This window comes from Hemitrygon akajei, chromosome 29 (genome assembly GCF_048418815.1).
Source record: "Hemitrygon akajei chromosome 29, sHemAka1.3, whole genome shotgun sequence".
Lineage (NCBI taxonomy): Eukaryota > Metazoa > Chordata > Chondrichthyes > Myliobatiformes > Dasyatidae > Hemitrygon > Hemitrygon akajei.
In genome coordinates, this window is record NC_133152.1 from 41,876,233 (window position 1) to 41,890,523 (window position 14,291).

General features: G+C 37.3%; 1 protein-coding gene across 4 annotated transcripts in view; it reads right to left on the reverse strand.

Moving 5' to 3' along the window:
• The window catches only part of clstn1 (calsyntenin 1), a 73,388-nt gene that overhangs the window by 26,647 nt on the left and 32,450 nt on the right, over positions 1-14,291 (reverse strand). For 2 of the 4 annotated variants that reach the window (XM_073032241.1, XM_073032239.1), the window contains exons 2-5: positions 14,138-14,260; positions 8,773-8,802; positions 4,706-4,901; positions 1,619-1,827 (exon numbers count right to left, since the gene is read on the reverse strand). In XM_073032241.1, coding sequence (XP_072888342.1) covers positions 1,619-1,827; positions 4,706-4,901; positions 8,773-8,802; positions 14,138-14,260 — 558 coding nt within the window. The remainder of the gene's footprint in view (positions 1-1,618; positions 1,828-4,705; positions 4,902-8,772; positions 8,803-14,137; positions 14,261-14,291) is intronic. The other 2 variants (XM_073032240.1, XM_073032238.1) reach the window with 1 other exon arrangement.

A 14,291-nucleotide genomic window follows, 5' to 3' on the forward strand; every position in this document is an offset into this window, starting at 1 on the left:
AGGGGGTAGGATTTTTACAGGAGATAGGATGGAAAGAGATATATTCAGGATAACTGTGGGAATCAGTAGGTTTATAAAAGATGTCAGTTGACAGTTTGTCTCCAGAGATGGAGACAGAGAAATCAAAAAAGGGGTGGGAGGTGTAAGACCATGCTTGGGTATTTCAGGCAATTTTGCTCTTCAGACTTAGGGATTTACTTGCTATAGGGAGTGCAGCAGAGATTCACTGGACAATTGATGAGATCTGGGACAGTCATTGAGAAACTAGGTTTAGGCCCATATCTGTTCGAGTTTGGAACAACAGATACAGCATGAAACATGCCTTTTGACACACAGGGTCCATAGGGAATATCAACCACCCATTTACAGTGATCCCACATTATTTCTATTTTCACTACATACTATTAATTCTCTCCAACCACACCCCACTTCAATTTTACAACTCATCTACAGAACAGAGTTAATGGTGAATAGATCTCAGTGGAATATACAAAATTCTGTCAGGGCTTGAAACGTTGAATGCAAGGGGGTAAAGGAAGAAAGGGACCACAGACTTAGGCTATAGAGCAAGACATTTGGGACAAAATTGAGGAGAATTTTATTTCCCACTTGGTGCATCTGAAATTCTTTTTCACAGAAAGCCTTGGGAGATAAAATAGCCAAAGATAATTAAAAAGGCAATAAGTAGAATTCTAAAAACCATTTGGCCTTAAGTCTATGCTAGCTCCTTGAGCAATTCCATTGTTATAACTTCCATGCTTATTTTCCAATAACCAGTTCGTTCTCTCGCGTGCCCATTAGTTCCTGTTACTCAACCACTTCAAGGTTAATTTGCAGTACTAACTAGAATGTCATTGGGATGTGGGAGGAAATTCATGTAGTCTCAGGAATTAATTTGCAGAGGATGACGTCAGGGCTTAATTTGAGCCACTGAAGTTGAAGCAGCGAAACTGCCTGCTGCACTACTGCAAAAAATTGAACATGGTTGGGGGGGGTTTAGAAGTATGGACTAACAGCAGGTCTTTTATATAGAGGGTGGCACAGTAGCATGGTGGTTAGCACAACACTTTACAGTATGAGGGACCTGGGCTCAATTCTGGCTACTGCCTGTAAGGAGCTTCTACATTCTCCATGTGCCTGCACAGGTTTCCTCCAGGAGCTTCAGTTTCCTCCCGCAGTCCACAGACATATAGTTGGTAGGTTAATTGGTCATTTTAAACTGTCCCATGATTAGGCTAGGATTAAATCGGGGGATTGCTGGGTGGTGCGGCTTGGTGGGCTGGAAGGGCCTATTCTGCGCAGTATCTCAAATAAATAATTAGCCATGATTTTATTTAATGACAGTGTATGCTTGAATGGCAGAATGGCCTTCTGTTCATATTTGACTATATTCCCATGCTACATCGAACATCCAGTAATTCACAGTGGAAAGTACAGGCCGTCACTTAATCGATACAGGTTTCATTTCTGAGACAGTGAGGAAGCCTGTTAACATTGCAAATCTGTACTGGAAAAAGAAACATTTACTTTTGCTTTATAGAACAGTTCAGTAATGGAAATTTAATTTGCTGTGTATCTTTTTGAAATTAAGTTAATACCTACATGACTTACAACTTACCATCTTTATCAATAGTGAACGGCACATCAGGAGTAACAATTTCATAACTACAAATTTGACTATATTGAGGTGAACAGTCTGCATCAATTGCTTCCACTCTCAAAATGCTGTCATATTTCTTTCCTTCAACAACTGTAGCTTTGTAGGACTTTTCCTTGAAAACTGGGGAGTATTCATTTACATCATTCACCTGGATATGAACATTGGCTCTACAAAACAGAAACACTGGTCAGTCACATGGCAGTGGTCATCAACTGAGAGGCAGCACCTGAATCACTTAAAAGATGAATATAGTGCACTCTTTCCTTTCTATAAACACTTGTCCAGTCAGCACAAATTATTTGATTTCTATCAAAAAGGTTACTTTTAAACTGGGAGTCCCTCTCAGGATACCATGTTTACCTGGATATAGACCATCAGTTAACCGGGGCAGCTGCTTATTTAGGACAACTCTTAAAGAACAATAAGCAAATTGAGAAAATAGCTGGGATTCCCTTAATTTATTTGGGACACTATGCTGTTTATTTGGGTCAGAAGACCACTGCTGAAAAGTCATTTACCACACCGTGCTTAGAGTGAACAGTTTTTAAATAGCAGCAAGACAATTTGGAACTGTTTTGCACACCGCAGTTTCAAACATTCAGGCCCAGGGATGCCAGAAACTCTTAGGAGTGAAAATAAAACAATCTCACAATTTCAAAATGTTAGGAACTACAAAGAATCATCTTGATGCTACAATTACAACTAAGATTTGGAGGATGCAATCATCAAAAGCATTGTATTAAAGCAATCCATTATCTGCACTAGGTCGTTGCGCTGATTTTGTTCATTTACAGTCAATCAAAAGAACACCATTAGGAACTAATACCGTAGTTTTATAGTTCTGTAGGTGCTTATGAATTGTTCTAATTTGTTACTCAAACTGTAGCTTGTCTTTTTTTAAACTTAAAAAAAACTATTTCCTTGAAACCAGTTTACTGGGGGGCAGCCCAATGTGTCCCAATTAACCCAAATCTACTGTATATGCCATTTAAAAATGAAAGGCTGCTGACTCGACTTTTTCTTGAGGGGATGGGGGGCAGTTTCTGTCTGGCACTTGCGTACTCATTTATCAGACATGCCAAAATGATGTCAATTATTTTGAGAATTATGACTTAGGTTGTCTGTCTTTATGAAATAATTTCACTAGTTGGCTGGTGATATCACCCACAACTCAGGAGTAATCATGTGAAATTCAAAGCTTGTGCACAGTAGCATACATCTTCAAAAATTGATACTTCATACTTGTAGACATCTCCAATAAAATTCAACATGCATTCTCTTCCTTTTTTAAGCACTTCTAATGAACTGATTTGGACAACTTATGTGATAATAATAAGGACTGAACACAAATGGGCTAAATTGAGAATGTGTCAAAATCTATACCTTTTTTCCATTACCTGAAATGCCCAGTCAATTCATTTTTTGTAGTTGTTGTTTAATGAAGTGGAAGTGCAATGACTTGTAATCAATTACCTGTGCTATCTCCTTGGAATTGCAAAAACAATATCCAATCAGTGGATCACGTAGTTAGGTGGACACCTAACAGACAGCGAGTGGTTCACACTGGGGCATGGTACATTTACGATAAATAATGTAATTATAAGCTTTCATTGATATATACTTGCTTAGGTGTGATGCAATTTGGCAAGTGACTTTCAGGACTTATGTACACTACTGGGTAAAAGTCTCAGGAACATATATAACTAGGGTGCCTAAGAATTTTGCATAACGTGAAGCAGACAGAGTTTGTAAATCTGACAGGAGCAAAGCATGTTGGAAAAGGTGAGGTTGGGATGCCGCAGGAGGGGCGTGGGACAGGTAACAGAAGGAGTGCCAGGAGCAAGCGGGTGCCGTGGGTGCAGACACCAGTCAAGGTTGTTTGATTCCAAACAATTGGTTTATTGATCATTACAGAATGCTTCTCTGGTGCTTCTGCTCTCTCCACTCTCCCTTTCCCCTTTTCCCAACATGATTCCTCTCTCCCTGCTCCTTTCACATTCAGTCCACAATAGAATCAGAATCAGGTTTATCACTCACACATCATGAAATTTGTGGGTTTTTTTTGCACAGTGGCAAAACATAAAATTATTACAGCACCCTAGCTATATATGTGCATAAGACTTTTTGCACAGTACTGTACACAGAGAAATAAAATTAGGATTTTACTAAAATGTTGGTTATTGAAATTCTACTGCAGGCGTCCCCAACCTTTTTTATGCAATGGATCCCTAGCATTAATCCGTGGACCCCAGGATGGGAACCCATCTTACTGATAGCAAGCAGTGAGTTGCTCAAAATGTGTGGAGGGAGAAGTTATCTTTTCAAATACAAAAAGCAACCTAATTGGAATCAATCGTTTCCCCTTGACTAATTGCAAAATTTAACAGTCAAGAGTTAAACAATAAGCCAAAAAGCTGACAGCATATATATCTTAAGTAATTTTCTTTAAAGCATCTGAGAATAAATAGAACAGGACAAACATACAATAAACTTAATTCAATTTGCTTAACACAATATTCATGTCAGTTAGATTTCTAATACTGCTAATATTTGACTTTCTAGATTTTAAGCTGCCATTTTAAAAACAATATAATCTAAGATGTCGCTTGGTAATTGCACAGGCCTGCTCTGATGTAACTGGTGACCTGCTATGGAATGCATCTTCAATCATTCGATTAGTGCATGACAGCAAAAAATAAAGCAGGCCAAAGATCCGCTTGTAATTTCATTAAATGCAGGACACCATACGGATAAAAAAGTGATTTATTTTGAACTGTTCTGAATGCACAGTCAAGGCCAGAACTTCAGCTTATGCAGATGAACTTTTTATTACATACTATATTAGATCATTATGAGCAGTAATTAGCAAATGCATCATTACATTGGTTATACCATGTCTTCTGTTCCAATGTTATTTGCAGAGATACAGCCCGTTACAGGCACTTCTGGATAAACTAGCCCACGCCACCCAATTACATCCATGTGACCATGTGTAATAAAGTAGAAGTCAGAGTAATTTTGTCCTGCATTGCAGTATACACTTACTTATGGGATTTTTTCATATTTTCTCCATCTGGACCCTCTCCACAGTCATAGGCCTGGATAGTAAATGTGTACTCTTTCTGCAGCTCACAGTCCATCACTTCTTTCGAACGCAAGACAGCTTCACCGGTGGTTTTATCAACCATCACAGCTTCAAAAGGAACATTCTGCCCATGAATTCTAAATCCACAGATCTCACCTAGAGATTAACAAACAGCAAGTTAGAACTTGAACAATAATGCAACAATTTAACAATAAAGTTTAATGTGCAACAGCAGTCCAAACTTCGCAGCCAAGGGTTTTGCTTTTATTGTGAGGGTCTGTTGAGAAAGCAAAGCCTGTGCCTTGTTTGGGTGAGTTCTGGGACTTAGTATGGGTGCATATGCCTGCCTTCCAAGCCACTGGTTTACAATGCATCCACTCATGCAGGAAAAAGAGATAAAAGGAGAGAGAAAGAGACAGGCATTTCACAGGATTACTTATGACAGCTATAACTTGTAAAATACAGCCATGGCTGCTAGGATCTTCTATGCCAAGCTACTGGGCAGAGCTGGGCTGTCTATTCTGACCAGGATAAAAAGTTAAAGTGCAAGTTAAAAATCTGGAAATGTACAAGCATTTGACAAAAGGTTCAGCACAGTTTCACAAATTCTGTCAATTTTCTTTTGAAAAACAATTGTGTTTTAAGTCTTCCTGTGCAATGTATCTGTCTACAATTAGGAATCAAGATAAATCACTGGATGGCAACTCAGCATTAGAAATATCAGTTGGATTTCCTATTCAAAAAAAATTAACACCTTACATGAATTGATTCTAACCAGATCAGGCCTTTTGACAACTGGGGATGGCAACTAGAGAACCCAAATCAAGTATATTTAAAGTGAATTCTGTGGATTAACAAAATTATTCATCAACAAATTTTCTTCTGAAGATTTAAGATATTAAACAGCATGTTGGACCACATATTTGACCACAAATTCAATACTTGTGATAGGTCAGAATTTCTCTGTTCAGTATTAACACAAGGAAAATTTGGGGTGGAAGGGGGAGGAGGAGAAGCACAGAAGGGCTGGATATCACATCAACAAATTCAGCTAATCAGAAATACCAGAGTACAATTTTTAGGCACCAAGGACAAAACTACTGGAGACATTTGGCAAGTAAGCAGGTTTTTCATTTCAACTTCATAAAGAATTTATATTGAATAATCTACTGTAAATTGTCCAATGGTTATTAAATTATGATACAAATGACTAAGAACTTCACACTGAAATCAAGAGCTCTAAACTTTCAGCAATCAGGGATATGAGGCTTTGATTTTTTCATCTTATTTCAACTATTAAGAGCTGTTACCTTCTAGATGAGTAAATGCAGACACTAGAATGTTTTGGACGACTCAATGACTTCACTTGAGAATGCTTTCATCCAAAATCTTCTCTAATCTCATCATTCTTAACAGATCTGCCAGTACAGGCCTTCTGGCCATTTCCTGGATTTATCCATTCCTCCAAAAGGAGCTTGTACTCACAGATTGAAAGACCCGAAGCTATGGAACTTTCTCCTTAAACTCCCTCCTCTTCCCTTTTAATCATCCACCCCGTATCTCCTTCATATTGCTTGACATCAATTTTCATTCAATATTGTTCCTCAGAGAAACCAAGTGGAGTCTTATGTTAAACACATATGATAAATTTAAGCTGTTGATTTCTTGTAACAGGGATAACAAGACCAAACATATTCACTGGGGGAAAGTGAAGTGACAGGGAAGGATAAATGAACCAGAGGGCACAGATGCAATTTGAAGCTTGTTTTCCTTTATTTCCATTAGATGTTTGTGTGCAATCTGTCATGTTGCGATTAGATCCTCCTGCCAACAGCAATGCCCCATCACAAAGTGTTTAATAATGAATTTCTGAGGGTAGGTAAGGTGGCAATTGCAGGATGTAATTTATGCATAGAGTAAATGAATGTATGAAGAGCTTTTCCACTGGCATTAGCAGAGCAGAGAATGCTCAGGATCGCAGCATGCACCGCCTTTGAATTAATGCAGAATCTTTGCTAAGGTAGCATTTGGTGGGAATGGAAAAGGTATAAAAGTTTATTTCTTTAGGGGCAATCTATATACAGCATTTCTAACCATTCACACTTCTGTACAGCAAAAGGCTAGTACAAAAATAATGTTTAAATACTTGTACAGCATGAAACCAGAAATGAAATTTAAACCAGCTAAACCAAGATGACACTTGCATAATATGCTACTCCAGGATAATCAATCACATGATCATGCAAAAAGGGCAGTGCAGATTATCTGGAGACTGAGAGGGAAGGACAGAGAGATCTAGGTGTTCTTGTGCACCAATCAATAAAGTGCTAACAGGCAGATGGAACAAGTAGCTAAGGCTGCAGGCGGCATTTTGACCTCACTACAAGGGTTTTGGAATTTAAAATTCAGGATGCTTTGTTAATTTGCAGTGGGTGTTGGATTGATGGAATACTGCATACTGTTTTGATTCCCTCTAAATGTAATAATATTGGAGGCAGACCACCAGACTACCTTGAATGAGACGATTGTCCTTCAAGTCAAAGAATTATCCTGCCAGGACATTAAATAGCTATTCTTCGGAGTTTAGAAAACTGAGAGGTGATCTTAGTCAAACATACAAGACTATAAGGAGGCTTGACAGAATAAACTCCAAAGGGACAGTCATAGAAATTACTGGAGGATGGTGGATCTCTGAAATTTTCTGGCTTAGCATGCGGTGAAAGTTAAATCATTGCAACTATTTAAAGTTGAGGTGGATGAATATTTGATAGATTGAAGAGTATGGAGGAAAAGCAAAGAGGAGTTGAGGGCAGCAGATACCAGCCATGACCATATTAAATGGCAAGACAGGCTTAAAAGGCCCAATAGTCTACTCCTGCCTGTTTTGCTTTCCTTTGTCACTGCCTAGAAAGTGAACATGCTCAAAGTAATTAATTTCTGCATATAATTAAGAGAAAGGATAGCATATCAAATAACCTTGCAATGGAAAGAACTAGTGGCCCATAAATTACATCAATAAGCACCATGTTCATATTTGTCATGCAATTCTAAATCAATATTCAATAATGGAAATGGGGGGGGGGAGAGAGAGGAAATGAAGGATCATGCAAGTCCCACAGTTTGCCATTTTTGTTTGTGATTCTCATGTATCTGATGCACAAGATTTTCATTATCAATGGTGTAGGTATTGCACTTGACACCTAGAATCCAATCAAGAGGCATCTGACAGTGGAATCCCATCTGAGTGATATGGACCAAACTTTGCTGGACACTAGATCAAGCAGGTGCCTGCTTCATTAAGTTTGCACTTTCCATCCAGCCACTTGCACACCAACTCACCACTGTTACCATTCCTCTAACACAACTGATTCTGACTCACAGATATCTAGCCAATGTACTTCCTCCCACACAAGCACAAATGACCTTGTCTTCTTGAAGTCTAACCCTTTGCTCATCCCGATTCTCTCCCAACAAAGTAAAGTCTAACCACTAATATGTGCCCCACAAGCCCTTTCCAGGCTACTTTTCTCTCCATCAAGGACAGCTCACCATCTATATCTGCACTCAGTTATCAACTTATTTCCAGTCAAGCATTTTGTTGTTTAAATTTGAATTTACTATGAGACACAACAAACAAGATATTCCAATATTGATAAGGTACCAGGACTAAAATCTAGACACTAAAACCCAAGGTTTATATAGAGCTGGATTTATATTATCAGGTTAGCCTCAGGCAATAACTATACAAAGTCAGGAAGAAAATTCATTTTTTTAACCTACATCGGAAGAGTTTGGGCTGAATGCAAACTCGAAATATGAAATGTGAAATGTCAAATTAACTGATATTTCTAATGAACTCATGTTAAACTTTACATCCAGTAATTTTTCAGATAAGCCTGGATAACAATGGGGAATAATATGGATGACAGGATTTGCTGTTTTAAGTGCTGATTCCCCATTTTATGACCGGAGTTAGTGGGTTAATACAACTGTTCATGAAGAATGAAAGAAAGAACCCAGGTATCACCTTCTTTGGTGAATGTCACCTCATACCTCTCTATAAGGGGAAGAAAAGATAAACAGAAGTCAGTCATCAAGTAAGAAAGCAAAAGGGTGAAGACAGGAACAAGTAAAAGGGATCATTGCAAACACAAAGCAACTTAAACAGATTTTTCTTTCATGCATGTATAACTTTTTAGGATCTTTGAAAACCAACAGTGGGATTTAGTCCAAAGAGATTAAAGAAAATTCTTGGCACAACATAGCTCATTATAAACATACTAACCTTCACAGTTCCAGGTTCCCTTTAAAAACAGGTTATATAAAAATAAATTATCTATCATGATTCAAATCAAAAGCAATGCATTGCAGAATTATATAATTTCTGCATCACCTATTTTTTCAGAATGAAAGTAACTTGATACTTAAATGCACCATTTTGAAAGATGATCAAAATTATTCAGAGTGCTACCACATAAATAGCACCTGGTGCATAATAATCCAACAGATTACTGAATCTTACCTGTATAAAATAAAATTCAGTTAACATTTAGAATGGAATACTGCTGATCCTTTAACTACAATCCTATTACCGTAGATGTCGGATTATAAGCCGCTACTTTTTTCCCACATTTTGAACAGCTTTGAACTCTGCGGCCTTTAATACGGTGCGGCTAATGCATGTTTTTTTTTCATGCCGCCAAAAACATTTTGCCTCGTAACAGTAGACCAATAAAATTGATGAGTAGTTCACAGAGGTCCAATGAAATTGTACGATAAATCAAGCGCACTTTCACAATTAAATTATTGTAAATCAGTCATTTGTACTCACCCTCATCAACATGGAAAACACTCGAAGAAAAGCATTGTGCTGCCTTTATGGCAGTTATTTAGTTTATAATATTTTCGCATAGTAATTCATTTTCTAGTTAAAGTTAGAAGTGTTTTAACTATATTTGTTTTCTGTACTACATCGCGGGATGCTATGACGTCACACCCGGTTTCGCCGCGTCTTGTGGGAAAAATGCCGTTTGCGATAAACGGGAAGGAGGCGGGGAGCGGCGGAGCGGCATTGGATCTGAGCGAACGCTGCTTTTAAGTTAAAGGCGATCAATAACTTTTCCTGGTAGGCTGCAGTATATATATTTTTTACCAGTCGTTAGGAGATATTGGAATGTTGTTCAGTAAAAAAGTATACGCAACGTATATTTAAAAGTAGCCATGTTACAGGCACGGTTCGAAAAAAAGCATTTGCAATATGTATTTGTTTATGTTACCATATGGATTTAATTAAAAGTTAAAAAATCCTCACGTGTAATATCTTTCTGTGTAAATATCTCATATTACAACGTGGGACACCTGCGGCCGAAAATCCGGTGCGGCCTGTACAAGTAAAAAATTGATTTTCTTTCTAAAATTAGAGCCAGCGGCTTTTAATCAGGTGCGCTCTGTAGTCCGGAATCTACAGTAGTTGAAGATATTTTTGTGATTTATATTTATGAAATATTTCACTGTAAACACTAACCATGAAATATTCCATTAGGTAACAGTGAAATATTTCATAGTCAACTTCGACCTTGGGGTTTCATTTTTATACCAGATCCAAGTGACATTGCTAAAGACATCATGTACATAATTAAACATTACATCAATAACATCTATTTAAAGCCTTGCTCTCTCCTTTCAAAATAATCCAATCATTTCTATCAACCAACAACTATTAGGTACTAAAGCAAGATAATGTGACAGATACAGAGTTGCATTTTGCAACTAATTCCTGTAACACTAGACATACATTTAATGGGAGACATCAACAACTTTTGAATTATTAAAATAGTTTACAACAGCTTTCTTTTAAAGTTTTTACCTCATCTTATTTATAATCTTCGTTAAAGTCATTAATCATAAAGTTGAAGTTACAAAGCAAGTTTTATTCTGGGGAAGAACAAGTTTTTAAATCATTGCAGCTTGGGTTGTTTTCTCTGGAGGCTGAGGGGAGATCTGAGGAGTTTAAGATTATTAGAGGCCTAGACAGTAGTAGACAGTATCTTCTTCCCAGGATTGAAATGTCTATGAATTGTTTAATACCAGAGGGCATGTATTTAAGGCATTGGGGGGTATTGACAGGAGATAAGATGAGAGGGGCAATTAAAAAAAAATACAGTGGTAGGTACCTGTAATGCACTGCTTGGAATCTGGGGTCATGGTAGAGGTAGATGCATTAGGGACTTTTAGGAGACATTTAGAAAGGCACATGCCTGCAAGGAAAATAGAAGGAAATGGACATTGTGCAGGCAGAAGAGATTAGTTTAGTTGGCCATTTGATTTCTAACTTAACTACCTGTTCCTATGCTGTACTGTTCTATTTTCAGGCAATAAGCAAAAGGAAGGATTGGATAGACCTAGTAGACCTGTTTATTGCAATGCCTGAGATGAGGATCTGAGCATTTCCCAACCAAATTTGAAACACCTCTTGGGAGGACACCAATTCCATCTCTACCCACTGCTCAGAATCTGACTAAATCATCCTCCTACTCTGGTTACACTGCAATAGTAGATTCATGCTTACATTGCTATAATCCATCAGGTAGCTTTTTAGCTGGGGCAAGATTTAAAATGAGATTAAATATTTTCATGCTTAGAGTATTAGGGTAATCTTCCCCATCTACAACTTTACTCTTATCTGATTATATATTGTTTATTCTCAAAATTTTATATCTAAAAGTATCATGGCTAATTCTTTCCTCACCACCCTGTGGAGAAATAGGTGGAGGGAAGGCTGATAAATGCAAAAGGATATTAACAGCATTTTCAGAATAAAGAGTACAAAATCAAGATGCTTAAAAGCAATAGCTTTAAGAGGACAAATGGTCAGAGGAAGGGAAAACAAAAGTTATTCCCTACAGACAGGATGAAAAACTTTGAAAACATGAAGGCTAAAGATCTACCATAGGAAAGCTAGTTAAGCATCTGGTGCAAAATAAAAATATGTGCCCACTTAGACAAATCCTGGATGGCAGATTAGCAACAACATTGCAGTGACTAAGGGACCAGATTTAGGAGAAGAAATTAACTGATAAATAGGCCATAAATATTGGTAGATAACCCCTGGAGAGAGTGGCAGAAGAGGAAACAAAGTAATATACAAAAACTGGAGATGATTATGCAGAAATCAGCAGCAAGCCCTTGCACGGTAAAATGGCAAATCAAGTGATTTATGTGCAACTGAGAGCTTATAATGTAAAATGCTTACAGATGCCAAGAGGATGACTGAAAAAGTGATTAGTGAAACCCAGATAAGGAAATCAGTCTGGAGAATGATTTCAAAACAGTTGAACAATCCCCAAGTTCATTAATGTGGACAGCCAGTGGATTTAAGCAACACTGCCTCTCAGGTATATTAAGGGAGAGCTAAGTAATCAAAATTTACAATAGAATATTGTGACAATCAAAAATAAATCCTTCAACTAATAAGTTTGAATTAACCAAAACATATAAAGAATGTTTCTTTTTACACGACAAATCATCAGGTCTAATTTGCACTAATTGGATTGAGGGCCATTCAAAATCCTGTTGAGGATCAAAAGACCTTCTGGACAACTGCTGTCATATTCACACCATCTGGTACTCAATGTACCAAACTCACTAATTCATTTGGCAAAAACTGAACAAATCTCAATGGAAGATTACCTTAAATGTGTCATGTAAAATTGCTGGCTGGATTACAATGCAAACTGCTGGATCGACTCATACAAAAATCATGGATTGCCAAGCAAAGGATATGAAAGATGCTAATACAACTAGAATGCTCGACAGTGCAAATTTCACACAGTAGCCTTTGTTTGCATATTCTAATGTTTAGCAAAGGTCCCCAAACCATCCTGAATCATGAGCTATGGGTAACAACTGCAAGTTATGGAGAAATTATTTGGAATTCAGTTACAGATAAGCCAGAACTCACACCAATATGGATAACCTTTGAAGCTTTTAAAAGAAAACAACAGTTAAAATTGCCAAGCTGCACCTTTGTGGTTAAGGTTGTGGCACCTGGATATTTTGCTTTTAAGAAAATACTTTACCAATGAAGAGTGCTCTGGGCCTCTATTTTCACTAAACTATTAGATACATATTGTGTATATCCACCTGCAGAATGAACTATTAAGTGGATCAAGTTGCTTTTTAAAATTAGACGATGTTTTGTTCCAATTAATTTAAAAGGTTTTGTGTTTAAATATAACCATCCAGCTGTTCTGAGCAGTAAAATGGAAAGAATGTCCACTGTTCACACTGCTGTGGTGTAAATTCACCACAGTGTCCATGGAAGTGGCCCAATGTAGAGTTAGTTTTGCTTTAGTTTCTGGCTTCAGCCACATGGGGAGAAGGCAAGGACTGAACACAACATGCAATACATGCAAATTGATTGAAATGCAGAAAAATATCAAAATTAATTGCTGTACCGCTCACTTTATCAATTATCAAAAGTAAACTTCAATTACTTTGTGTAATCCTGATTGTTACAAGCTGGATAAATATCTTCTAGAATAAAATAGAAGGCGGCAACATTTTCAAATTGACAAATTTTATAAAACTTGACACCAGAGTGGTGTAAAACAATAAGACATCATTTGCAAGGAGAGTCAGATTGAAGGTCTTAATTATTTAAGGGCTGCTCATGTGAATATTTATCTTAATCACAGAAGACTTTGAAAACTGTACAAATGAAAGCACAAATGCTAATGTTTATTATGAACTGGGTTCTGTTTAGAAAATTAGAAAACTAAGTACCGTACCAATAAATTGCTTGCAATAAAAACCTACTTATTTTCTTGTGCAAATTCATGAAAATATTAATATATCTTTTGAGCATATGCAAGTAGTGTCCAAAGTCCTCAAACAGCAGACCATTAATGCTCAGAACTAAAAGACCCTGCTGATCTTCTCAAATTCAATTTATCAAATAACCTCTAATACCCCAGTATTATTGCAACAGCCGAAGTAAAAGAGCAGCTGAAGTACTGCACCTTGACCGGTACATATGAGGTACTCTGTTGTTGGCTACTGGAAGAGCCCACAAGACACGAGGACAAACAAGGTGAGCCCTTGGTTTAGTATTCCATCGTTTAAGCTTGAACAGTGCAGCACTGCCAGTTTTTAAGTTCAATAAAGCCACTTTAAATGGAATACAATTTTACTAAAAGGCCAGTTATGTGACAAAGTTGACAAAAAGATGTCTATTGATGGCAGCACAAATCCCTGATGCAAAAGATTAGTATTTCTAAATCAAGTTCACAAGCATTCTTTGATGTGTGTTTCAAACAATATACAAGTCTACAGATTTACAATACATTCAAATGCAGAACATAACATTTAGTCATGAGAATGAATTTACATACCTGCATAACGCAGAGGTGCATCTTTATCCAAGGCAATCAGTGGAGGATCCAGCAGGACTGTGACATCATTCTCTGTTACAATACCATGATAAGTGGTTTCTATCCAAGGCTTGTGCTTGTTTACTGCAGAAATAAACATAATCAATGGTTAACT